This window comes from Meriones unguiculatus, chromosome 16 (genome assembly GCF_030254825.1).
Source record: "Meriones unguiculatus strain TT.TT164.6M chromosome 16, Bangor_MerUng_6.1, whole genome shotgun sequence".
NCBI lineage: Eukaryota > Metazoa > Chordata > Mammalia > Rodentia > Muridae > Meriones > Meriones unguiculatus.
This window is the reverse complement of record NC_083363.1, coordinates 8,257,062-8,283,276: the sequence shown is the minus strand read 5'-3', so window position 1 is coordinate 8,283,276 and position 26,215 is coordinate 8,257,062. Positions and strand designations below refer to the sequence as shown.

General features: G+C 52.5%; 1 protein-coding gene across 8 annotated transcripts; it reads right to left on the bottom strand.

Annotated features, from left to right (window-relative positions):
• Nucleotides 1-10,908: 10,908 nt before the first annotated feature.
• Aire (autoimmune regulator) lies at nt 10,909-22,875 on the bottom strand. Of its 8 annotated transcripts, none has more exons than XM_021649710.2 (14): nt 22,741-22,875; nt 22,231-22,405; nt 21,850-22,005; nt 21,395-21,469; nt 20,827-20,940; nt 19,402-19,550; nt 19,159-19,239; nt 17,724-17,839; nt 16,730-16,829; nt 15,719-15,901; nt 14,694-14,815; nt 14,507-14,603; nt 12,479-12,547; nt 10,909-11,037 (listed from the first exon to the last, which is right to left on the bottom strand). In XM_021649710.2, exons 1-14 carry the CDS (start codon nt 22,873-22,875, stop codon nt 10,957-10,959), a joined length of 1,653 nt encoding a protein of 550 aa, XP_021505385.1. In that variant the 3' UTR covers nt 10,909-10,956. The 8 variants fall into 8 exon arrangements, with proteins under 8 accessions (XP_021505385.1, XP_021505386.1, XP_021505387.1 ...); XM_021649711.2 differs by having other exon boundaries at nt 17,724-17,836; XM_021649712.2 differs by having other exon boundaries at nt 19,414-19,550.
• Nucleotides 22,876-26,215: the final 3,340 nt, after the last annotated feature.

Here is a 26,215-nt window from a genome sequence, read left to right as displayed (position 1 = left end):
GAGATGGCTCAGTGGTTAAGAGCACTTGCTGTTCTTGTGGAAGACCTGGCCTTGATTCTCAGCATTCACATGGGGGCCCACAACCTTTCATAACTCCAATTCCAAGGGATCTGGCGCCCTCTTCTGATCTCCATGGGCGACAAGCACACAAGTGGTGCACAGACATATATAAGGCAAACACTCAAACACGTAAAATAAATTCCTAAACGAGGAGGAAGAGGTGGAGCAATGACAGGTCACAAGTCACCCTCAGTAACAGAACGTCTTGCTGGAAGTGATAGACTGTAACCTAGAATCATGATCCAAATAAACCCTAAGTGCTTTTTTTTTTCTTAATTTATTTATTACAAATACAGTGTTCTGCCTGCAGGCCAGAAGAGGACAGCAGATCTCATTATAGATGGTTATGAGCCACCATGCGGTTGCTGAGAATTGAACTCAGGACCTCTGGAAGAGCAGTCAGTGCTCTTAACCTCTGAGCCATCTCCCTAATCCCCTAAGTGCTTTTTGACAGGGCTTTTTAATTATTTTTTTCATAAGTCAGCCATGGTGGTACATGCTTTTAATCCCAGTTCTCAGGAGGCAGAGGCAAGTAGATCTCTGAGTTTGAAGCCAGCCTGGTCTACAGAGTAGGTTCCAGAGCAGCCAGGGCTACACAGAGGTCTTGAAAAGTGAAGTGTCATTACCAGTCATTCTACTGTTATACTCTGTAGCTACTTTGTGGTTTATGAGGGGCCTGGTGGGTTGGTGGTGGTGGGGTTGTTGTTTGTTAGTATGGGTTTGGTTAAGTAGTCCTATGCAAACAAGAAGAAGCAATTAAATATCCTGACTTCGAAGATCCAACTTGCCCAAGGAACTACACCCCAAATCAGAAGGGGCAGTCTAATGATAATGGATAATGTCACCCCCTTTCCTTTCTATCCTTTCTTCTCTCCTATCTAGTGTTAGGGGGTGAAACGTGTGGGAAAGAGGTGGAGAAGGGTGGGAGGAAGAAGAACCAGCAAAGGATCAAAGTCCAGAAGAGAACATGAAGTTGGCTATGTAAGGAGACAGGGAGCATCTAGCATTTATGTATCCTCCGGATGTATCCTCCAGAAGTCCAAACATCACTCACAGAAGCTATGTGCAGCTGACAAAAACCATGCCCCCGCAAGAGTATGAGGCAAAGCGTAGCTGCTGTGGACAATCTGAAGTAGCCTGGGATCTCACACCTGGGATCAAAGTGAAACATATTCTTACAATATTTTGTGTGTGTTTTTAAAGAAACCAAAATTCCAGAGCTGTCACTACAATGTTCCCTTAGCAGAATAATAGTATTGGGTTTCCCCTAGGCCTACAACCTGTCTGTGCTCAGGTTCTTGGATATGTTAGCAGTCTCAGGTTTGGGATCCATCTCAGGGAGTGGGCCTTAAATCCAATCAAAGAGTGGTCAGAAAGAGGAGATGATGAATTTAGAGGAGAGTGGGGAAGGGGATAGTGGAAGGGTTTGGAGGAAGTAAAAGCAGGGAGAGAAATGTTGTAATAAGTCCTAATCTCAGAAAAAAGTTTTAAGGGTTTGGTTACTTCCATAACATTGGTGGCACTATTACACCAGTATATTTTGCAGGCAGGTTGATGCCGTAGCTTATAGGGATTGTAGCGGGGTTGGTGGTCACCTTTATTCTCTGGCAGTGTGCAGAGAACCTTCCAGAGCACCCAGATGTCATAAATCACACCGGAAGAAGCTGACAGAGTGGGTCTGCTTCCCACACCCTCACTGAGCACACAGGCCTCCCAGCTTTCCTTGACTGGTAAGTTTTCCTTTCTGGCCTTTCCCGCTAACCCCTTCTGGATGCTTGGGTTTCCTCGGTCAAGATTTGGCATTTCGCAACACTCTTTCCTGTTTCCTAATTCCCCGTTGCTTTCAGATAATGTTCCTGACAGGATGTTCCAACCTTGCTTAATAGTCTCCCTGTCTGCCGCCCCGGCTCTGCTGGCCAGAGCTATTTCTGTTATTTCATGAACGTTCCTTTATGTTTGGGGAGGAGGAGCAGTGTAATGCAGGCTAGCCCTGAACTCTGTGACTCCCAAACTATCCTTGGTCCTGTACCCAGCCACCTCAGCCTCCCCAGTGCTAGGATTAGGCCACAGATAGCACCTGTACTTGGTTCTATTACTCACCCGTTCCTTGGCTGGGTCAGGGAGGACCAGGCTCATTCACAGGGGACTTGGGGCTACACCATGCTTAGTAAAAAAAACAGTATTTATGTCTGCAATCCTGGAAGTCTGGAGAGGGCAGATTAGCTTGTGCATGTATGGCAAGATCTTCTGTTCTGCTCCTGCCCAGTTTAGTCACCAATCTAGATTGACTGCAGAAACATCCCAGATTTTCATCTATCCCTCACATGCTGTTCATAATAACCCTTACTTGCACTCCCACCTGAAGCAGGTCTCCACGCTCCTGGCTCAAGGGTCACCCTGAAACCCAAGCTCTGCCGTATCGGTGCAGAACCCATTCGGGGAGAGGTTCTGCTCAGGGGCAGGCAGGCAGGGCGACTGGGAAGGGCTCTTTCTGCAGACCAAAGGAGCCATGCCTGCTGCCAGCCACAGCAGGGAAACTTTGACCTTGTCCTGTGACGTGGGCAACCTTTGAGACTGCCTAGGTTTTGGTTTTGTTCTCGCCTGTCTTCCATTTTGCTCCGGGACATTTCAAGCATGGTTCCTGGGGCCAGTGGTAAAAAAAAAAAAAAATGGCTTGTGCCCTTCGAGGATGAACTAACTGTGGGAGCAGGCGTGGGTGGGGGCCAGAGGCAGAGGAGCTCCTGAGTAGGGCTGGAGGCCGAGAGGTGGTACACATGAGCAGTGATGGTTGCTCCAGGGACAGTGGGGATGAAGAGGAGGCAACTGATATGTGAGTTGTGTAGGAGGGATATCCAGGGACCCGGCATGCTTAAGGGTAGGGTGGCAGAGGGACTAGATCACACTAGAGAGGACAGGCCTCGGAGCTGGAGCTTTTTGCCCCTGGAGGCTCTTCCCTGGAGGCCTGTCGCTCAAGGAGGGCTGCCCTCCCCACTCCTTCTCAGGCCCCATTTCCAGCCCCTCTGGAGTAGAATGAGCCTGGTGGGTGATGAGAATGAGAGAGGGCCAGGACAGACTATCTCTTCCTCACAAAAGGGGTGGGGGGCTGGAGAGATGGCTCAGTGGGTATGAGCACTGACTGCTTTGGACTTTAGTTCAATTCCCAGCACCCACATAGCAGCTCACAACTGTCTGTAATTTTAACATCTGACACCCTCACACAGACACACATGCAGGCAAAACACAGATGAACATAAAATAAAAACAAATAAATTAAAAAAAGAAAGAATAGGAAGCTTTTCTACACATGCCCAGCTTCTCAAGCTCTGAGCCCAGGTAGCAAAGAGTGTAATTCAGCCCACACATAACATAACACATAACATAGTAATAATTTTTTTATTTTTGTTTGTTTGTTTGTTTGAGACATGGTTTCTCTGTATCCCTGGCTGTCCTGAAACTCCTGTAGCTCAGGCTGGCCTGAGTGCTGATTAAAGGCGTATGCCACTACTGCCCAGCTTACACAGACATTTTTGTGAGCTTAGTTCTCACGCCTTAGCTAGGATTTCTATTGCTGTGACAAAAACAAAAAACGAAAAACACCATGACTAAAAGCAAATTGGGGAGGAAAGGGTTTGTTTCATCTCATAGGTTATAGTCCATTATTGAAGAAGTCAGGGCAGGGACTCAAGCAGAGGGTATGGAGGACCGCTGCTTACTAGCTTGCTACAACCTTAGATCACCTGCCCAGGATTAGCATCAACCACAGTGTGCTGGGCCCTCAATCATTCATCAACCACTAATCAAGAAAATGGCCCTACAGGTTTTCCCTCAGGCCAATCTATTAAGGGCATTTTTCTCAACTGATGTTCCCACTTCCCAAATGATTTCTAGCTTATATCAAGTTGATATAAAACTAAACAACACACGGGGAAAACATCTACATGCATAACATAAAAATAAATGAAATATTAAGTCATCAACAAACTCACTACCAAGCTCAGGCTTACTTTGTTTCTAAGTATCCGAGCAGCTAACCTGAGTACTGCTGATCGCCACCTGGTGGCGCTGTGCTCTCACTGCCAGTGCTTCACACCACGGCGTGAGCTGCCGTGGAAAGCTTTTTCTCCTCCACCCCACCCCCACCCCCAGGCAAAGATAAGGCGCTTACTCCGTGGCTTTCCCCTGTGGTTCGCCTCTTGGGTAGTGAGGCTAAGGATGGCCCTCAGCTGGGCTGAATTACACTCTTTGCTACCTGGGCTCAGAGCTTAAGAAGCTGGGTATGTGTAGAAAAGCAACAGGTGGGCATCAAGTGTGAGCAGTCTGAGGCCGGTCCCAGCTCCCCCTGCAATGCTAGCCCTATTATCCGAGGGGACGCTTCAAGTCCTCACTGACAATTTACAGGAGCTGAGACCTCTTCCAAACGGCATAAGATCTGCGCACTGCAGTCACAAAGCAGGACCTCTGTTCCGCTGTGCTTTTCACCCAGGCCTACAAGGCCCCCTGTCCAGCCTGTGGGGGAATGGCTTCAGCAAGGCCAGTCCGGCTCAACATCCTTTAGATTCATCTGCTTTTCCAGAGACCCTCACTGAGGACGTGGGGTCCCACACAGGTACCTCAGAATGGACAAGGATTACTCCGGGGCTGGAGAGATGGCTCAGAGGTTCTTTCTAAAGGTTGTGAGTTCAATTCCCAGCAACCACGTGGTGGCTCATAATCATCTATAGTGAGATCTGGCGCCCTCTTCTGGTGTGCAGGCAGAGTCCTGTATAAATAATAAATAAACCTTTTTTATTATTAGAAAAAGAAAAGAATTGCTCAGAGCTATTAATTCTCAATCTTGCACAGCCTAGCACAAAGCCTACTGTGGGGCTTGCTGCCCGGCCTGGGGCAGCCTCCCGTAGAGGGAGAGCTAGCATTGGTCCTGAAATGTAAAGGGCATTCACAACATTTGATAAAGATGGCCAGGCAGAGATGCTGCAGGGGATGGAGAGGTGACCTGCTTAACTACTTAACCACACACACACACTCATGCATGCACAGAGAGGGGTGCTGAGGAAAGGAGAGAGAGAAAGGGAGACAGACAGACAGAAAAATCAAACTCTGGGATGGGGTCATTTCCCTCCAAATTGACTCTGTAGAATTCTTGCTAAAAACTATCTAAGCTAACCAGGCAGTGCTGATGCAAGCCTTTAGCACCAGCACTTGGAAGTCAGAGGCAGGAGGCAGAGGCAGGTGTGTATGTGAGTTCCAGGACAGCCAGGACTACACAGAGAAACCCTGTCTCAAAAATCCCCCCCAAATAAAACTAGATGAAGTGGGACAGGGGCAGAGGCCAGGGCTGAGGCAAAATCCAGAGCTAGGGCCTGACTAGAATTTGGGAAAATCTGTGCCCTAAACAACTGTGTTGAAATCCTAATCTATACAATCTATACAGGCAGGAGACAGCTAAGTCTGTTATTTTATTTGTTTTTATTTTGTTTCAGAGACAACGTCTTCTGTAGCCAAAGCTGCCCTTGAACACCTGATCCTCCTGCTTCCACCTCCCAGGTGATAGATTACAGCTGTGCCTTCTCACCCCGCTTAGAGTTGAAAGTCTTTTGAATCGTTTACAGTTTGATCCACGAGCAGACAGTCTACACCCACTGTCATTTCTAGCAATTTCACATGACAAATTAACTGATTTTTCTCTTTAATGTCTTAATGCTCGGCTCTCAGAGCTCGACAGACTAAGACCCCGCCTCACACTGACTGTGTAAAACACACTGATATAAGAGCTCTGTCACCTCTTAGTTCAGAGCTTTGCATGAGGGAGAAAAATCCTACTATAATATGTTGACAAAAGAACAGAAAATGAGTTTCTATAGACTGCAGCAGCTGTGTGGTTGAGAACACGTCACCATCACCTCTGAAGAAAGCTGACCCAGGAGGCTGGAGAGATGGCTCCAAGGTTAAGAGCATAACTGCTGGCTGCTCTTCCAGAGGTCCTGAGTTCAATTCCCGGCAACCACATGGTGGCTCATAACCATCTATAATGAGATCTGGTGCCCTGGCAGAAGGAAGGAAGGAAGGAAGGAAGGAAGGAAGGAAAAGGCTGACTCGGAGCTGGAGAGAGGGCTCAGCAGTTAAGAACACCTGTTGCCCTAGGACAGGTTAGGTTCTCAGCACCCAATGTACCATAGAACCATCTGTAACTCCAGCTCCCAGGGATCTGATGCCCTCTTCTGACCTCCATGGATACCAAATATGCGCGTAATACACAGATATCCATGCATGCAAACACAATACTCATACACGTAAAATAAAACAAATACAGCTGGGCGTGGTGGTGCATGCCTTTAATCCCATCATAGGGAGACAGAGTTAGGGGGATCTCCGTGAGTTCAAAGCCAGCCTGGTCTACAAAGCAAGTCCAGGATAGCCAAGGCTACGCAGAGAGAAACCCTGTCTCGAAAAACAAAAGTCTAAAAACATTTTAAAGTAAATCTGACCTTACATTGGTCCCATGAGCACATGGTTAAACTCCTGTAAACCCAGTTAACGAGTAGCAGCTGGAAGCCTCAGATTCTTGTGGCAATCTGGTTGAAGTACATTTGTAATCTGTCTTGGAGGGCATTAAGCAATAAGCAGTGAAGTGTTACAGACACCAAGGTTCAGTCTCCCCTGCAATGGGCTCTATCTACAACTTAACATACACAAAACACACTACGCATAAAATTTAGGTAAGAACACCAATTCTTACCTTAATTTAAGAGAACTGCCCAAGAGCAAGGCTTGGGACTTCCCTGGCTCGCCTTCCTAGCCTCGCAGAACCGCTGTTTCTCAGGGTGGCCACCAGGTGGCATTGAGGTCCCGGTCAAGAAGGTTCCCAATGGTTCCCCTCTATCATCCCTCACCTAACAGTCTCTCCGCCTGTGACTCTGACATGCCAGCATTCACACCAGAGTCATCCTGGGAGCTAGCCTGGGACTCGGGGCTGCTTCCATGAATTCTGTGGTTGTGATGTCTGCAGACAGTGCTCCTTGAAGGTTGCCTTCTTCCGAAACAGGAGCATTTGAGGGATGCAGAGCAGTCTTACGGAATCCGAAGACTGCTCCCATGAGCAGCTGGCTTCACTGCCTCAGTTTGAGTATTGGGATGATGGTCTTGGCCATAGTACTCCTTTGGGCTTATTGGCTCTACCCTCCCACTAGGATGCTTGCCTGTCTCCACAGCAACTGTGCTATAAACATCTTTGAATTTGAACGTGTTCCATTGTTGGTTTAGTTTTCTTCTGCATATTGCAATCTTCTTTTTTATTTTTATTTTTTTAACGTTGGTCCTCATTTTATCTTCTTCACCTGTGCTTGCCGAGGCTGAACATCTAGAATGGACTTCCATCCAGGAGTGATAAGTCTCTTGGGTTTGGGGTCAGTGACCAGGTACTCATTAACCTTCCTGTGTCCTCAGGCCACCCTCCTGTCACCTCTGTGTGTGCACCTAAGGATCCATCTTGAAGGGGCTGGTGGCAAGCCACCACGGTGAAAGCCATGGTGGTGATGGCGGTGGCTCAGTGAAACAGGAGGCTGGGCCCAGAGTGGTGGCCCTCTCTGTCCTCTCAGCAAACATGAGGCTAAGGCAAGGTGATGGAGAGCTGGAAGCTAGCCTGGGCTACATAGGCTAGCCTGGGCTACGTAGCCACCTGCCCACACCTTGATCTCCTTCCAGCCACCAGGGTCAGCAGAGCCCACGCCCGTCATGTAAGCCTTGACCCATTGTCCTTATGTTAAGTCCGGGAATCACTGAAGGAAGACCTCTGACTCAGTTGGTATGCAAAGGCAAGGAGTGTTTATTCTGCAGAAACTGTCAGCATGCTGGGGCCACCTTTCCTAGAACGGCAACCCTGAAGTGAGCAAGCGGGCTTAATTTAAAGACAGTTCGGGGATTTCCCAGTGTGGCTAGGTAATCTTCCCATTGATCGGTTGGTGCTGATCGAGGGGTGATGGGGGAACTCACGATTGGCTCTACAGTTGGAGGACATCAGGGAGTGTGCCCAGGTAACAGAGTGCCCAGATAACAAAGTATCATTTTTGAATAGTTAGACAAAGCGGGTTTTTTTTAACTGACCTTTAATTTGATTGGTCAAAAGTGCTTGGGGACTTTACTAAGTTATTGTTTCTGGTTTTTGGGGAGGTTATTGAGTTATTGTATCTGGTTTCCACTGACTGTAGTTTCCTGTTGGAGAAATAGGAATTCAGGCCTGTTTAGTCTGAAGCCAGTTTTAAAGCCTGTCATGGAGTCAGACTGGCTTATTAAAGATCATGGCGCTCACTCAATACGCAGTTCCATTTCACTCAGGGGAAGGCGAGCAGAGCTGCTCTGGAGCCTGGAGCTTGAGGCACACACCGCCTGCCTCACTCCAGCCCCCGCACTCACTCATTCAGTTAAGTTCAGGCCTAACATGAGCAGTCCTTGTTCTGGATGAATGAGACAAACCACCCATCGACAGACAGGAACAAGGGATGCCATGACAATCCCACAGGAGCCAAAGAAAGTGGGGTGAGGGAGGGCCACAGGGACCTGCCCCACCTAAAGGCAAAAGGCCACATTTCATTCCTTTCAAAATACCAGCTGGACTCAATGACAAAGTGAAGCAGGGATATTGGGGGGGGGGGGGGCTGATGGCACACAGGAAGTCCAAGAGGACGGAAGGAAGAGGTGGCTGGAGATTCCCTTGCACCTCTGAGGCAAAGCAGATGCTTGTGTTCCTTCGAAGAGCCCATGTGTGGGTGGCTTCCGAGGCCAGGATTTGGGCTCAGGTTCCAGGTAGGGAAAGGGAAAGGGCTCCATTTCATGGAGGTTCATGGTCCCTGTAAAAGGGGGGTGGGGGGAGATTAACCTGAATTGGGCTCCTCTTTGGAGAAGCGTTCTGGTGATGCCAGGCCCTTTGTTGTCTTCCAGGATTCCCAAGCTGAGGCATGGGGTGCCCGTGCGGCCCTGTGAGGAGAGGCCAGTGCATGGCTGGGAAGGACTGAGGTTGGTCTCTCCCTCCACTTTTGGGGAGAGACTGCTTGGGGAGAACTCTGCCGAACCCATGGAAGCACATCCATGGTGGTGTCTGGGATTACCTGGACAGCTCATTGGCAAATCCCAGCCTCGGGGGCTCTAGCTCTTCATCTTGTCAGTGACCTTTCCCAGCAGAACATCTCACAAGGACAGTAGCTCTGTTTCCCACCTTCTGGGAACCTCCCTGCCCCGCCACGGTGAACAGAGACAGAGGGCTCGCTTCCATACAGGCATGCCCACGCCCACACCCACTCAGGCAGAGCCCTGTTCCGTGTGTCCGAGTTTTTCCGTGTGCCGTTCCGAGCCCTTCCTTTCTCTGTGCAGCTACCATCCACACTGGGACGGCACTCAACCTCCAGGTTAGGCTGTCCTAGCACACCGGTGACACTCAGTTTCCACACTGAGGGGAAATTCAAGCGCAGCTGGGAAGAGTGCTGCACGCCTTCCATCCCAGCATTTGAGAGGCAGAGGCAGGTGGGTCTCTGTCGGTTTGAGGCCAGCCTGGTCTACAGAGATGTCAACATCACAGTGCATGCCCTGAGACCCCGCCCCATCTCTGGCCTTACGTGGCACAGACAGTGGTCAGATGCCTGCTGTCCTAGGGCCTGCCTTTATGCTCACCTGGCAGTCTTCAGGAATGCTGAGCCCCACCTCCCACGATGCCCAGGACTGGGCCTTTTGGTCATGGCCTCTAGCTCTGGTTCTCTACTGGACCCTTTCAGGACACGCACAGGGATGCACAAACCACGCATCTCAGCTAAGGACCTGGTGAGGTCTGCAGCCACCACCTGACACTCGGGACCTCTCAGTAGGCCACAGGGTTCTCATGGGGTGCCTGAGAGCTCTACCTGGAGATGAGGACGGGAAACAGGTGAAGACTGGACCTTGACTGTACACTTGGTGAGGGAGGGGCTGACAGCCTAGGAAGGCGTCAGGAAGCCTGTCTGTCTGACACCAACTTATACCCCCTGCTCTCTCCATGGTTGGCTGGGTACCAACCCCGTGCCCAAGAGTCTGTGCCACAGGTCAGGGCTTCCCCTCCTCACACACGCTCCCTGCCCTCCTCCAGGGTCCCAAGCCGTTGCTCAGCACACCCCTGCACACGCTGATCCCTGCTGCTTCCGGCTTCACAGCCATTACTTTGACTAAGGTCATAGCACTGTCTGAGGGGTCCGTGCCTCCCACTAGGATATCCCTCTGGGACCTGCCTGGAAAAATGCTCCACCATAGATGTACAGCAGAGGTTGGTTCTAAAATGATAATTACTACTACTAATAATAATACATAAATGAAGTAGCACTGGCGGTAACTGTGCTCTCAATGATGCCAGACACATGGCCCAGAAGGACAGAAGATTCCTAGGGGCAAGGGCCTGGGGTAGGACGGGACAGGGCCTGCACAGGGGACTGATGCAGGGTGGAGTGGGACCAAGCCACACAAGGCCTCGGAGGCCCCAACAAGACCCCAGGCTTTGCTGCAAGGGCACAGGATGCCATCCACTCTTCTGTGTGCTCCTTCCTCAAGGCATTCCTTTCTCCTAGCAGTGAACTCATTTCTCCCTGGCCTAGCTTCAAGCACCAGGAATATGGCTAACCACCAAACAAACATTCACTACAGAGCCCCGCAGAAGCCCTCAGAAGTGACTTTAATTCCAGGACTCGGGATTCCCCGCAAACACCAAAACCTGCTGGCTGAGTCGGCCGGAACCAGCCAGCTCTTGGTCCTAACCAGCCCAGCTTCTCTGCTAACAGCATGTCCTCTCAGAACAGAGTGGCTGCAGGTGTAAGGCTTCATCCGATGAGGTGAGGTGGGGTGGGGGCCGGGGCTACGCTGGCCATCCTCCTGGGCTGCCTGGGGTCAGGAAGAGAAGGGCTGTGTCTCGGTCAGCGGGCGTGACATGCTCTGGATGGCCCACTGCAGAATGCCATCGAAGGAGTGCTGGGAGAGAGTGACATGGGCGTTCAGGCCGGCTGGACCTCCTCAGAGCCGGTGCCACTCTGCCATGTCCAAGGAACTGGGGCCATCGTGATGTGTCACCCAACCTGACCCTCTAATTCAAGGTCGGGGGGCTGAGACCTGAGGCCCCCACAGGACATGCCAGTGAAGGGAGGACCATTCAGCCAGTGTTCTAGAGCAGTCTGTAAGTCCTGGGCTTGGCCGTCAGGCTGTCCCTTACTCTTCCTGGTAGCTTTCTTTGCTAGATCCGTCCCCTCTGCCCAGGAGTCAGACTTCCCAATGGTAGTAGTGGGACATCATGAGGGAGGTCTTCGTTTTTTTCAAATGCCCGTTCATGCTGGCCACCCATCTCTCTCTTATGCTTCCACACATATGACTGTGCGTGGCCTACTCCCTAGGGTAGGCCCCTGCCCCATGGAGCCCTAAAAAGTTCTGGCTTCTCTCTCTCTCGTTGTGTTTTTGAGACAGGGTTTCTCTGTGTAGCCTTGGCTATCCTGGACTTGCTTTGTAGACCAGGTTGGCCTTGAACTCACAGAGATCCACCTGCCTCTGCCTCCCAAGTGCTGGGATTAAAGGTGTGTACCACACCTGTTTTTTCTCTCTCTTTTCTTCTTCAGTTTTTAGGAGAGATTTATTCATACTATTTTTAAGTGTGTGTGTGTGTGTTTGTGTGTGTGTGTATAGAGGTGCCTGAGAAGGCCAGAGGTGTCAGATTGCCTTGGAGTGGAATTATAAAGTTATAAGTCACGTGACATGGCTGCTGGGAACCGAACTTGGGTCCTCTGCAAAAGCAATGCACACTCTTAACCACTGAGCCATTTCTCTAGCCCCTTACATTTTTTGAGATAGGGCTTCATCATGCTGTCCAGATTAGCATCATAGTCCTCCTACATCTGCCTCCCAAGTGCTGGGAACCAAAGCCCCAGGCCACCACATCTGGCTCTACCTGTCCATCTTAAGGAGCGGAAACCTGAGTTGGGAGGGGTAAGAGAGAAGTCTTTAAAGACCCTACCAACTCTCTGAGAGTCAAAGTAGTGGTGCCCAACTTTAATCCCAACACTCACAAGGCAGAGGCAAGCAGATCTCTGTGAGTTCAAAGCCAGCCTAGTCTATCTTGAGTGAGTTCCAGGATAGCCAAGGCTACACAGAAAAACCCTTTCTCAAAAAAACATACAAAACAACCAACCAAACCAACAAAAATCAAGGGCTTAAGGCCCCCTGGTTCTGAGGACAATAGAACTCCCAGAGGTGAGGGTCCCTGTGGGCGAAGTGGACACGCAGCAGGAGGCCAGGCACCCTGCACAGAAGTGCTGGTTCTGGGGAGAGCAGCCATGGGGGCGGGGCAACTCCAGTCCACTGGCTGCTGCCTGCCTGGGGGCAGCAAAGGAGGTGAGAACATAGCCCAGGCCAGGTGACATAGTACCTCATTCAGGAGGGACTCGAGATCGTCCCTATGTAGAACAGGCTCCTGACCAGCAGAATCATCCCCCACCTAGAACCAAAGAGTCAACAGTTAACCCAACCTAGCAGCAGGCTGGGGACCAGGAGCTGAACTCCAGGGTGGGGAGGCAGCAGCCTATCCCCCACCACAGGGCAGACTCATGCCTAGTTTCCCAGGCTTGGGGTGCAGACAGAGTAGGGGCAACTGACCTGTCCTACATACTGCCTGTGGCCTTCAGGGAAAAAGAGAGGGTTTTTTTTGTTTTGTTTTGTTTCAGCTAAACCCCACCCCTACTCCACCCTCGAGAGACACAGTGGCCAGGACCCAGCAAGTGTCTCCCTCTGCCTGTCACCAGCTCCCACTGGCCACGTGAGCTCTACTTGGTTGAACTTGATCTCCAGGCTATAGTGACAGAACTCCAAACAGGAGCTCACAGTGAATGGCCCAACTGCCCAGTCCTCTTTCTTGTTCTTTGTTTCTTTGTTTTTCGAGATAGGGTTTCTCTGTGTAGCCTTGGCTGTCCTGGACTTAATTTGTAGAACGGCTGGTCTTGAACTCACAGAGATCCGCCTGCCTCTGCCTCCCCAAGTGCTGGGATTACAGGTGTGAGCGACCATGCCCAGCTTTCCTTCCTTGTTCTAGAAGTTCACTTGCCCATCTTCCCTGCTTGTGTCTAGACTCTAGAGCACATTGGTTCTCAGCTTTCCTAATGTCATGACCTGACCCTTTATAATACAGTTCTTCATGTTACGGTGACCCCCAACCATAAAATTATTTTCATTGCTACTTTATAACTATAATTTTGCTACCGTTATGAAGCATAAATATCTGATATTGCCAACGGTCTTAGGCAACCCCTGTGAAAGATTATTTGACCCCAAAGGATGAAAACCACTGTTCTAAAGGCTCAGCAAAGCTTGCCCCATGCCTTTCCGGGTCCTATGCTACCAGCACGATCCTAGGATCAGTAGGTTTCCATGTAGCTTCACAGATGGTTCTTAGTTACATGGGGTCAGCCTGCAGCTGGATTTATCAGGGAGAGCTACAGTCTGCTACTGGGCTGTGCCATCTTGCATAATACAGGATCCCTCCCTGGACCTTAAATCTCCAGCCAGAGCTAAGTGCCTGTCCAGTTAATGAAAGTGGAGGTCCAGCTGGGGAGAGGGCTCGGGTGGGTGGTTCTTGGAGGTCAGCAAAAAGGTTTGGCTCTCTTCCCCAAATGGAGTCATCTCTCTCCCTCCTTCCCCTTACCCAGGGCTGTAGTTGGCTACTCTGGAGGCCTCAGCCCTTCTGAGCTGTACTTCCCAATGTCAGCAGAGGATCTGACACCTAGGGGTCTACCAGCTGTCTCATTCTGGGTTAAACCAACCGCCCTGTAGGTCCAGAGCTCCCTGAACAAGGGGACCCAGTGCCAACAGTGAGTTCATAGCTATTTGGGATATTTCCTTTAAAATACTTGGTTTGCTTTGTTTTGTTTAGAGAGGGTTTCACTGTGTAACCTTGGTTAACCTGGAATTCATGATATAGACCAGGCTGGACTAAAAATTACAGAGTTTACACTCTGTAAAAGTAATTAAGGAGCAGGGCACAGTGGCACACGCCTGTGATCCCAACAGCTGGGGAGGCAGAGCTCTATGAGTTTGAGGTCAGCCTGAGCTACAAAATGAGTCCAGAACAGCCAAGGCTACACAGAGAAACTCTGTAAAAAAAAAAAAAAATTAAAAAAAAAAGTAATTGGAGAGCCGGATGTGGTGACGCACACCTTTGATCTCAGTGCTAGTCTGGGGGAGGGGAGGTCTGGAAGTAGTAGCACAGGCGTTTAATCTCTCAGCACTTGGGAGGCAGAGGCAGGTGGATTTCTGAGTTTGAGGCCAGCCTGGTCTACAGAGTGAGTTCCAAGACAGCCAGAAATCTGCAGTGAGACCCTAAACGAGCAAACGAGCAGAGAAGGAATGGGACACATGGCTAGTGGGTCCCACAGACTCCCACCCCGACTAGCCACACACTGACCTTGGCAGGCCCAGGGGCCGGACGCACAGAGGCGAGGGCAGCCTCGCCTGGCGTGGGGGTCAGGTCTGTAGCGCAGGACTTGCAGCGGAGGTTGGTCCTAGAGGAGTGGGGAAAGCTTGCTGGATCTGAGAACCGTCAAGGTGGGTAGGGATGCCAGCAGCTCTCCGGCCCTCGCCACCTCACTCACCCTGGCCGGGCAGCGACAGTCGGGAAGTGGCATCGCCAGTGGAAGGCGGCAGCACAGTGCGCGCACCTCGTCACGTCAGTGCCGTCCCCACACACACCGCACCGCGCACCTGGCGCTGGACCCTGTAGGAGCATGAGAGAGCAACCCAGCCAACAGTGCCTTGCTCGCTTGCTCACCCTAATACCCCACCAACATGGCTGCAGGTAGCGTGAGTAGGGCTGGAAGTTCTGAGGCCTTCATGTTCCAAGGGGGCAGGAGTGACCCTAGCAGCTGTCAAAAAGCAGCCTTCCAAGCTGCTTTCTGTGGGCTACTCCATCCAGCTCTGCTCCCACCAAATGCAGGGCTCTAGAGGAGCTTGTAGGGAATGTGGCCGCTGGAGATGGGCAGGGCCTAGAGGATTCTGGGACTCACAAGGAGATTCTGCATTTGTTGTCCTGCTTCATGGTGGGGGAGAATGTGTCACCCAGATAACCAAGCTAGACCTTCCTTCTTCTCTCCTTCCTTCCTTCCCTTTCCCTCCCTCCCTCCCTCCTTTCCTCCCTCCCTCCCTCCCTCCCTTCCTTCCTCCCTCCCTCCCTCCCTCCCTCCCTTCCTTCCTCCCTCCCTCCCTCCCTTCCTTCCTTTCTAATTAATTCACTATTTATTTGTGTGTGTGCATATAGAGATCAGAGGACAACCGGCAGAGTGAGTCTTTCCTCCTGAGTCTTGGGGACCATCTCAGGTCCTCAGGCTTGACAGCAAGCTCGTTCACCTGCCGAGCCATCTCGAAGGCCCAGTTGGACTTTTGGAAGGCCAGAGTTGTGTGGCGGGGCTGACAGCTACGCAGGAGCCCCTGGAGGGGCTTTCCTCATAGCCGAGGTGCCTCCTGCTGCACCTTCTTCCCTTTGGCAGAGCCCTCTGGAATGCCCTTCTAATTCCTAGCCTCTAGGGGTCTACCAGCTGCCCTATTTTGGGTTCATAACTGTCCTGAAGGTCCAGAGCTCCGAGAAGATAGCACCCAGGCCCCGGGGATCCCCCTCGCTCACCTGCTTCCCCTCAGTCCCAGCGCTCAGCAGAGGGCGTAGTGCTGAAGGCTCCAGCAGAGGCAGGGGGGCTGTGGAAGGTGGGGCCAGCAGGTTCACATATGCGATGGCAGGATCCGAGCTGGCTGGGAGCTCCCTGGGCAGGCCCCTGGTCTCCTCTGAAGCTGACCTCAGCCCCAGGAGGACCTAGAATTTAAGGGTCACATGGCACTGCTCAGCACCACCTCAGAGTCAGGACTGGGTTGCTGTGGTGGGTCTGAGGTTGAAGAGGCCTGATATAGCCTGGAGAGATAGCTCAGTGGTTAAGCATACTGGCTGCTCCTCCTGAGGACCCAGGTTCAATTCCCAGCACCCACATAGCAGCTCACAACCATCTGTAACTCTAGTTTCAGGGGATCTGACACTTTCACACAGGCATACATGCAGGCAAAACACCAATGCACATAAATTTATTTATTTTTAATAAATTTAAGAGCTGGGCATGATGGCACACACCTTTAATGCCAGCACTAAGGGAGGCAGAGGCAGGTGGATCTCTGTGAGTCTGAGGCCAGCCTGGTCTACAGAGTGACAGAGAAACCCTGTCTCAAAGAACCTTAATAAATCAAGGCTCTTAAACAAATCATTTAAAAAAAGAAGAAAAGGCTAAGTGTGTGGCTCCAATGCTCTCAGCAAAAGCTTTCATTCTTGTCGTTTAGATGTGCTGATGGTGGCCTCAGGGCCTGTCAGAGCAAACAGGGAATTCTAACAGGATGTGGGGCATAATACAAGAGAAAGCCACCAAGGCTTTTGGAGAATATTAGCAATGAAGAGGCAGGAGGAGCAGAGCCATCTTGGGAAACTGTCCTTAACCTCTTGACCCCTCCACCCCACAGGGAGCTCACCGTAAAGGCTGATGAGGTTGAACCAGGGAAGGGCGCTACAGCCAGGGCAAGCAGGGCTCACAGGAGAAGCCGGGAGGGAGGACTGTCGAGGGACAGAGAGGAGAAAGGAGGTGACCTAGTAAGGGCATACCGGTGTCTCTGCAGGTGGTTCCAGGGGCCTGGATGCCTCAGCCTGGCACAGGTTCTGCTGGACTCTGCCCTGGAGGCAGCAGGCACACCTCCAGAGGCCGCTATGCACGAAGCCAGCAGTCACAGGCATGCAGGACAAAGCAGAGACAACAGACCCCAAGAACTGTGTGGCAGGGGTGGCTTGGAACCCTCCATGTCACCATGTCATTCACAGATGGGAAACCAAGGCCGGGGATGCGAGAGTTGGGCACCACAAGGAAAAGTCAATAGGACATGGGTTATTTACCCCTGGAGGGTGGCCCTGGCCAGAGAGTGCTACTGTGCTAATCCTTAAGAATTCCCCATGCCTGGCATCCCTGCACTCAGGGAGGCAGAGGCAGGCAGATCTCTGTGAGTTTGAGGCCAGCCTGGTCTACAGAGTAAGTTCAAGACAGCCAAGGCTACACAGGGAAACCCTGTCTCTTGGGGGAAAGAAAATCCCCATGCCCAGTAACCCTCAACACATGTGCCTGCTTGTCATAGGCCTGGCCCAGCTGTGGGCCCTCCCTCAGCGGCACTGTTTCCATTCTCAGAACACCCATGGTCCTATATGGATGAGCCAGCTGGGGAGGGAGGAGCAAGGGCAGGAGGGGAGGACCCTGGTGGAAGAAGATCAGAGAGAAACAAGTGGCAGAGCCCAGGCTAGAACCCCACAGACTGCTGCACACTCCAGAACAGAGGCCTACGCAGCCAGTGATGGGGGTAGACAGTATGCCTTTGTGGGTGTGACATTTAGGGGGGGCCTTGTGGCAGGGAGGGGAGGCAAGTGGCATGTCAAGAGAATCCTACCATGCCCATAGCCAGTGCTCTATAGCACGACTTTTCCTGAAGGGGCCTTACTAGCCTTCTGTGGGGCTGGAGGCTGTTAAGCTTCTCTAAGGTCTGCGGATAAGGACAGCGGCGGATCAGGGTGGCCACGGTATAAATATCCATCAGGGATGGGGCGCTCTGCTCACCTGGGGATCTCCCTCAGAGGTGGGGACAGGCAAGCCAGGTGGAAGGCCCGGGGACAGCCGTCACAGCAGATGAGCTCACCTCCATCGTGGCACACAGCACACTCGTCCTCATTCTTCTGACCAGGCAAGGAGGACCCATGCAGACCCGGAATGGAGCACAGTGCCCGCCTGAGAGACCCACTCTGGAAGGGCTCCTCCTACAATGCTCACCGCCACAGACTGACTTCCAGATTCCCTTTCTGCTCCCTCGTTGGCCCCTGCCTGACCCCTGTGCTGCCTAAGGCCTTTGCAATACTAGCTCTCCCACAGTCCTAGGAGGTGCTGGGTTCCAGGCAGTCCCCTAGGTTGACCCCCACCCACTAAATAGGACAGCAGGTGGATGAGCCTGGGGTTCCCTGTCAGCCCTGGGCACCTCCTATCACTCCCTCCACCCCCCACCTTATGCTTTGGTAAGGACAGAGGTAATTCTGAGTCTGCATACCACTGGTCCTCAAGAAGCTCCCAAACAAGCTGGGCTCAGGGGCACACACCTTTAATCCCAGCGCTTGGGAGGCAGTGGCAGGCGGATCTCTGTGAGTTTGAGGCCAGCCTGGTCTACAAAGCCAGTGCAGGACAGCCAAGGATACACAAAGAAACTCTGTCTCAAACAAACAAACAAACAAACAAACAACAAAAAGAAGAAGAAAGAAGAAGAAGCAGCAGCTCCCAGATGCCAGGCTGTGCTAGCCCTGCACAGTGACTATGACATTTAGGGGACTACTTCCACAGGCCCCCAGTAACCAGGGCGCTTTTGTGGAGCAGGATAGAACTGGACCCTTCAGCCCTTAATGGCCAGGGGGCCAGCAGAGTGCCTGGCTCTCAGGTGTTGGCATCTATAATCAATGATAGCAGGCACACCCACACCAGTGGTGCTGGAGAAGAGAAGATGACCGTGATATTCCCAGAGGACCTCATACTCGCTTTAGCAGCAATCCAAACTCACCCCCAGCTAAGATGCTTTTGTAGTCTGGACTGAATGTGTGATATTTTTGTTGTTGTTTTGCTTTGTTTTGAGACAGGGTTTCTCTGTGTAACCCTGGCTGTCCTGGGACTTGGGGTGTAGATGAGGCTGCTCTTGAACTCACAAAAATCTGCCTGCCTCTGTCTCCAGGGATTCAAAGTGTGAGCCACCACTGCCCAGCTGAACGTGTGATTTGAAAGGGAGAACCTCACCTGCTCTGACTAATTTGAAATCTCCCAAAGTGAATCGCCAGAAAGAAAACTTCCAAGAAAGTGAGAGAAAGTGGGAGGAGAGGGAAGGGAAGGAGGAGGAAGGGAGGTGCGATTCATAGGTAGGAGTTCAGACCTCTGTGTTCCAGGCAGCTGACCACTGAGGACAAGGGACAGAAGGTCCTGACTGAACGCTGGTCAGGATCCCTCTGTTCTTTGGGCTTACCTGGTGAGCCTGGGGCTCACTGGGGAGGGCTGGAAGGACAGGGACACCACACTGCTGGCCCACTCTCTGCTCATCTCTGCCCTGCAATGGACAAGGGGTCGCCAGGGCCAGGGAAGATCCACGTGGCCACCAGTATCAGGGGCCTGTGGGAAGCAACTCCAATGCCCAGGAAGAACTGTGTAGGGGAGGCTTGGCTCCCCAAGGCTCGGCTCCCCAAAGGTGGACGTGCTGGGTAATGCTTACAGGGATGGTGACCTGGACTCCCTTGGCTCGGACCACCGGCTTTAGGCTGCCACCACTGCGGGTCTTGTTCTTTGTGCTACCACTTGGGTCTTCAAACTTGCTGGGAGCATAAAACTCTCCCCCAACCTGGATGCACTTCTTGGATCCTCCTGGGAAGAGAGGCATCCGTGTCTGAGCTCACACTGGGCAGCTGGCAGAACTTGCAGCCTACCGTTTCTCCCTCTTCCCCCAGCCACTGCCAGGTCTGAGGCCTGGGTGCTGGGCACAGTGAGGGAATCTTTCTGGGATTATAGTAAGGTAAACAGTGTCCCCCCAACAAGCTTAGAGTAGGACCTTATTGGAAACAAGGTCTTTGGAGATATAATCCGTTAAGATGATATCATAGCTGGCCAGTGGTGGCACACACTTTTGATCCCAGCACTTGGCAGGCAGACGCAGGGGGATCTCTATGAGGCCAGCCCAGTCTATAGAGTGAGTTCCAGACATCTACCGCTACACAGAGAAACCCTATCTCATAAATAAATAAATAAATAAATAAATAAATAAATAAATAAAAGTGATGTCATACTAGACCCTAAACCCAATGTCCTCACAAAGAGAGGTGAAAACAGAGAGACCTAGTCAGGCTTGAGGGAGGCACAGCCACTGCCCACAAGTGAGCATTACAGCAGTACTGTGTGCTAAAGATGACAGAAGGGACCCTCAATAGCCTCTGGAAGGACATGTCACTGTCCATACTTAGGCTTTGGAATCTGTTGTCATAAGCCTAGGGCCTTTTGTTATAATAGCCCCCAGAAGAGTTGGACAAGATTTTTGAGGCTGTCCTGAGGAGGACAGACCAGGGCTGGCATCAGGACTAGGGCATCCTGGCTGTCAGTGGCATCCAAGTCCAATGACCAGGACGGAGGGGATATGATGGAGCAGATTCCACAATGATGAGTGATCCTGCCCTGCCCTCAGCTCTGTCCTGTGTAGATAATTTGGGTGGCTGTATAAAGTGACCCGCTAGCCTACCTAGTAGTTACACAATTGTGGGAGGAGCCTGGACAAAAATGAGGAGACTGGACAGGCCATAGATGCCAGAGGCAAGGGCAGTAGGAGGTGGTGGGCTGTCCTGGGTCTGCAGTATGGTGCTTGAGAACTGGAGCATGCAGTCTAAGGATGTCGTCTGTGACTCAACAGCACCCACCGCTGTGGAGGAGGCGGGCTTTCTGTGCTGGATGTGACAACGGAACGCTGGCCTGACAGAAGAGCTCCCCATGCAGAGGGCCTTCAGCGTCGCCACTGCGCTCCAAAGCCAGCAGAACTCAGGTGGCACACTGCCTGCCTGGCACTCAGCCTCGGCCAGAGTTGCTCTCGAGCCACCTCCTCCCATTCTGAGGGCCTGCGTCTGTCTCCCTGGCAGCCTGCTTCCCCTGCCTTTACCTGACTCAAACACCTGCTGAATAAGGATCCCTTCCACAGCCCCTCGGGTTCCCGGGACATCCCCAGAGGACACAGTCACGGCTCTCTGGACGGAAGCTGCCATGGTCTGAAGTCCTGGAGAAGGCACAATATAAGTGAATGCATAGGCAAAGTCATGAGCACAGCTCTGTGGGGCCAGGGTAGACCACGACGGCCGATAAACAAGCGTCTTGTGGTGGCGGGGGACCCATTGTTCTGGGGCATAGAGTTCCTAAGCCATCCTGGGCATGAGGACCAGGAAGCACAGGTGTGCGGAATCCCTGGGACCCTGGGTGGGTGTGGTCAAGGTTGGGCCCTGCTGCAGACCAGGAAGAGTTCCCTCAAGGCTATGTTTCTGGAAGGTTAGGAGCACTAGAATGGACAGAGGTCTGGGAGGAGACACCCAGAGCAATGTGTGTGGGGTGACTGACAAAAACATTTGGGCCCAAGGAGGCTCCATCTTTCTCTGTCTCCACCACCCAGCTGAGGCCAATGGGATCAGATTCCCTCCAACCTCCAGTCAGCCCCTTGCTCTCGTGGCCTTACTCACCGTTTGCCAGCGGGAGGCGCTGTGACTCCGAGCTGCCCTCTGGCTTCTTAGGGGGCTTGGTCTTCAGGTGGGAGCCTGGGAAAGGGAGGTGGAGGCAGGCTAGGCCTCCTTTCTGGGCTGGGGTGGTGCTGGTGGGCCCAGGGTATAAAGTGAGGTGGGGGGGTGGGAGAAAGCACCTGGCAGGGTCAGATCATGGGTTCCCTGGCTCCCTGAGAGTTCTTAAGCTGGCACAGGCTGTTTCCTTCTTCAACAGAAAGGAAATCAAAAGCACCTGCCTGCCTCACCACGAAGGAACTCGGCCTTCAGACCAGTGAGAAGCTGAGAGGCCGTGAGCTTCCACCGATGCTCAGGTCTGAGCACTCAGACGTGACTCTGCGGCTCTGGCCCTCCTTGGGGTGGTATCAGTAAGCTCCTGAGAGTCATTTGGGGAGGACCCAGCTCCTCTCCCTGAGTACCTGGGCTGGAGGTGCTCTTTGGGGCCAGGGTTGCTGGCGGGGTGGCTCGAGGTTCCTCTAGTGCTTTCCTCTTGGTGGGGGGTCTGGGTGGCAGTATTGTGACCTTGGGACCAGCGAGGGGCTTCCTCCCTTTCCGGGGCTGGCTGAGGTCCACATCTGCAGCTCGGGGATAGGAACAAGGGCCCCATCTTAGAGCCTTCTCTTCAAGGTGGGCGCTAGAACAGGACGCTCTTGAGGAAGGGGGGGCAGGCCTCTGCCCTTTGCCTCTCAGGTTCTGCTGGGGTTGTAGCGGTTCCCTTAAAACATGGTTCGGCTTACACCCGGAACCCCAGTGCTACCCACAGGCTGGGATGGCCCTCACCAACATCAGCACAGGCCCACCTTTTGGGAAGCCATCCAGAATAGGATGCAGGCGGCTGTACCGCTCCAGGTTGTAGTCCTTAAAGAGAACCCTCCAGAAATCCAGGATGGCCCCACTGTCCCGGGTCAGGAGCCAGGACAGCAGGGCGTGGAAGGCCTGGGGGCAGCCCTCCTTCTCCTTCAGCCGCAGCGTCTCCTGCAGTGAAGACATTGGGTTACCTGTGTACACCCTACCTCCAACACCTGCCCTTCCCAGCCCCCCGCTGTCTCTTCGGGAAGGGAGGCCGGTCTATTCCTGCCAATCCCTGGGGCCTGAGGAGTTGGGGGGCACGGGGGTGTGAGGTTAGGGGACTCACCTGGAACTTGACCTGGAGAGGTCTCCTGAGGAGGGCTGGGGCCACTCCTTGGCTGGTAGAGGGAGGGCGTGGGTATAGCATAGGTGTTGGCAGGGGTTGGGAGGGATCACCTAGGTTTGTGGGTAGAGGAGTGGGGAGACTGAGTGGCGCCAGAGGCCACTGCCCTGAAGCCCACCTGGAACTTGTCCTCGGGGACCACGTCGTGGTCGGCCAGGGCGTGCAGCAGTGGAAAGGCGCTGTCTATAGCCACCGCGATATCGGTGCGGTGCAGCTTCAGCAGGCGGCGCAGCGTCCCATCCCCGCCGGCCATGCTCTCCACAAGGGCCTCGCGTCCGCGCCCCCTGCCGGCCTGCGCGCGCTGGAGTTCCCTTCTCCCTTCCTTGGGTGTCTGGGTGCTCTCGGGGAGTATATACTTACTCCCTAGCTGGGGAAAGGCGACGTTTGCCTTGCTCAAGGGCTCTGTTATACTTTCAACCAAGAAAGAGCATTGGCTGCTGGTCACCCTGGAGCCAATCAGGGCCCAGCTTCTGCAGGCTGGAACAAAGAGTGTCCTGCCGCTGGGTTCAGGAGGCCCTAGGGCGGCAGCTGGTATTCCTTTCCTGTGGAATCCAGGGCAGCTGCCCCGGTTGGGGGTAGAGGAGGCTGTAGGTTACCCCTCCAGACTCTCTACAGAGGGTTCTGTTTGTGGAGAAAAACCAGGACGGGCTGGAAAGATCACTGACCAAGCAACTAGCAGAATGATAAGCTCCAGGTTCAGCGAGAGAAGCAGACGGATCTCTGTGAGTTCGAGGCCAGCCTGGTCTACAGCAAGTGAGTTCCAGAACAGCTAGGGCTAGACAGAGAAACCCTGTCTTTAAAAAAAAAAAAGAAAAAATAGGTGGAGAACAATTGAAGAAAACATCTATATTCACCTCTAGCTCCATACCCGTGTACATATGCAAGCAAGCATGTACACACACACACACACACACACACACACACACACACACACTGAATTTAAAAAGGGGGCAAGAGAGATGGCTCAGCAAGCAGAGAAGAGCACTCGTTGCTTTTTTAGAGGACCCTGGTTTGGTTGTCAGACACCCGTATGGTATGATGCCTTACAACCATCTTTAACTCTAGTTCCAGAGGATCTGAAACCCCTTTTTGGTTTCTACTGGCCCTGCATGATGTACATGGTGAGCAAACATACATGCAAACAAGCCACTCATGCCTAAAATAAAACGGAATAAAATAAATGGTGAAGGGAAGAGCCAAATCAGTGCTTCCAGACGCACCCTGGTTGCCCAGATGTGCCGGCACCTCTGTGTAGCCACAATAAAAAGCCTCAGCAACGGGCTGGACAGTAGACTTGGATGGGACTCCCCTAGCTGCCCTGGACCCAGGGCTGGAGAAGTGGGATGGAAGACTCTGGCAGGACGGAGGAGGTAGATGGTCCATCCTGTGTGCTGGTGGGTGGAAAGGACCCAAGGCCCATCTCTAAACTCAGAGGTAGCCGGCTCATTGAACTAAGGGTCTATCAGGCAGAGTGCAACAGGGAGGGCCAAGAAGCCAGAGAGCCCCTAGACGAGTGCTGGGACCCCTTAATGCTCCCATGTTGTGGTGACCCCCCAACCATAAAATTATTTCATTTGCTACTTCATAACTGTAGTTTTGCCTGTTACAAATCGTAACATAATTATCTGAAATGCAGGATACCTGATATGTGACCCCTGTGAAAGGGTTGTTTGACCCCTCAAAGGGGTCGTGACCCACAGGTTGAGAATCACTGCCCTAGACAGATTTTCCTGGACCATGCAAGTTCCTGTCTTGTTCCCCTCATAGTCCAAGGAGCATTCTCAGGACTTGAGTAGTGACCCCTGAAGGACAGGGGCTCCAAGAAAATCAGAGAAGTGTCCTGGAGGCAGATGGAAAGGGATGCAGAGATGGACATGAGTGGAAATTGTGCCCCCGGCTAGGTGAGAGCCTACATCTGGAAGTGGCCTGAGAGGTGACAAATTCTTAGAGCAAAGTGTTACAGTCAGGTCTATGCTGGGGTCCCGGCCACTATGAGTATTGACAGTTGAATAGAAGCAAAGGGTAAGACCTGTTAGCACAGCACTGGGCTGGGGCCATGTGGTACAGTGGGAGGTGGGCTCAGTGGCATGGATGACTCCTTTAGCACCCTCCTAGGGGCGGCCTCATAGGGAAGCCTGGGCAGAAAACCATGTGTGATCTGCCCTGACCTGGTCTCTGTTGGGTTCTTCTACTTCCTAACTCAGGATCCCCCTGAGAGTTCAGCATGTTCTGAGATTGCTCCCCAGTTAATGGGGACGGGGTGGGGGGATAGGTGCTGAAAATGGGTGAGGTGGTTCAGCATGAGGACCAGGAGCTGGGAGAAGAGGGGAGAGCTTCATTATGAAGAATCAGTCACTTCAGAGCCAGGGTCTGTGTGTCAAAAGATAGGTGGGGGAGGATAATGATCTAAGGGCTGTGAGTGGGGAACAGACCCTTCTTACCATCCATCACCAGGCTCCAAGCCATAACCACAGCACCTCTGAATGCAGCTTTGGAGCTGATGACCCCCTCACTGTGCCTTCCACAGATACTGAGAAGGAAGCCTTGGGTGATGCCAAAATGGATTTGTGTTTCCTGAGAGGCACCACCTGTCCCTCATCCCCGAAGGAGGCTCCTGCTCCCTGGCCTCTCCTGCTGTCTTCTGCACGTATGTATTTACTATGGAAACACCAACCCACCGTCCCCTGTAAACCCAGCACAAATATGACTCCTGCTATCCAGAACAGGATCTCTTCACTGACAAATGTCGGGGTGGACGTAGGCCCTGGTCCCTTGCTCCCGTGCTCATACCTTGCCAGGGTCTCAAGAACACAAAGGGCACTGATGGAGCCTCTGGGTCCACAAGCTCTAGAATACATTCATTAAGCACCCAGGATGCCCAAGGCAGTGCGTATACCTTGGGGTGATCAGTGCTGATCCTGTAGCTGGCTCAGCTTTGCAGAATTACCATCCTTCTGAAGTCATGCCTGCATCCCGGGGCTTTCTCTCCACTTAGGAGAGTCTCCCTGTGTAGGGGCAGACGGGGATTCTTCTGCCAAAGGCAATGGACAAAGAACTAAAAACTGCATTGTAAGGCCAAAGTCTACACTTTTTTTTTAAGCCTGATCTCATCCCAGAGCGTCCACCATTGGCTGAGGGTTGACTGTTACAGACAGGCATCCCCCAGACTCTTGTGGGAGAGCAACAGAGAGACTCCTGTAGAATTTTGGACTTTCCATCACACTGGGGAGTTTCCATGACAGTCCACACCTGCAGGTGGTCTGTAGAACTCGGCTTAGAGGAGGTGGCCTAGGTGGCCTGTAACCACGCGGGAGCCCAGAGTAGGCTATGCCTCAATCAATATGTGGGCTGCATCTGTGATCCTCAATGTCCTTGTCCCCCAAAGAGGTTGACCACAGCATGGGGGCTGGCCCAGGGCGGCTACTCCAGCCCACAGAGGTGCAGAGAACAGAGAAGGTGGCCAGGGTCAGCTGGTAGGGGCTCTGACAGTTCTGAGCAAACAGATGGAAAGTACCAAACCATTCACAGCAGAGGTGCGATGGAGTCAGGTGCTGGTCATGCAGATAGGGGTGGAGACCAGCTGCTACAGGCAG

Bases quoted from the DNA above. Each gene is read 5' to 3' on its own strand.
- Aire (XM_021649710.2), bottom strand. From the start codon at position 22,875: ATGGCCGGCGGGGATGGGACGCTGCGCCGCCTGCTGAAGCTGCACCGC. The intron at 17,840-19,158 runs GTAAGCCCAAAG...TTGCCTGGTCAG, and splicing joins GTGAGCCCCAGGCTCACCAG to AAGAATGAGGACGAGTGTGC. The intron at 12,548-14,506 runs GTCAGTGTGTGG...CTTTGGTTCTAG, and splicing joins CGGCCCCTGGGCCTGCCAAG to GTGGGGGATGATTCTGCTGG.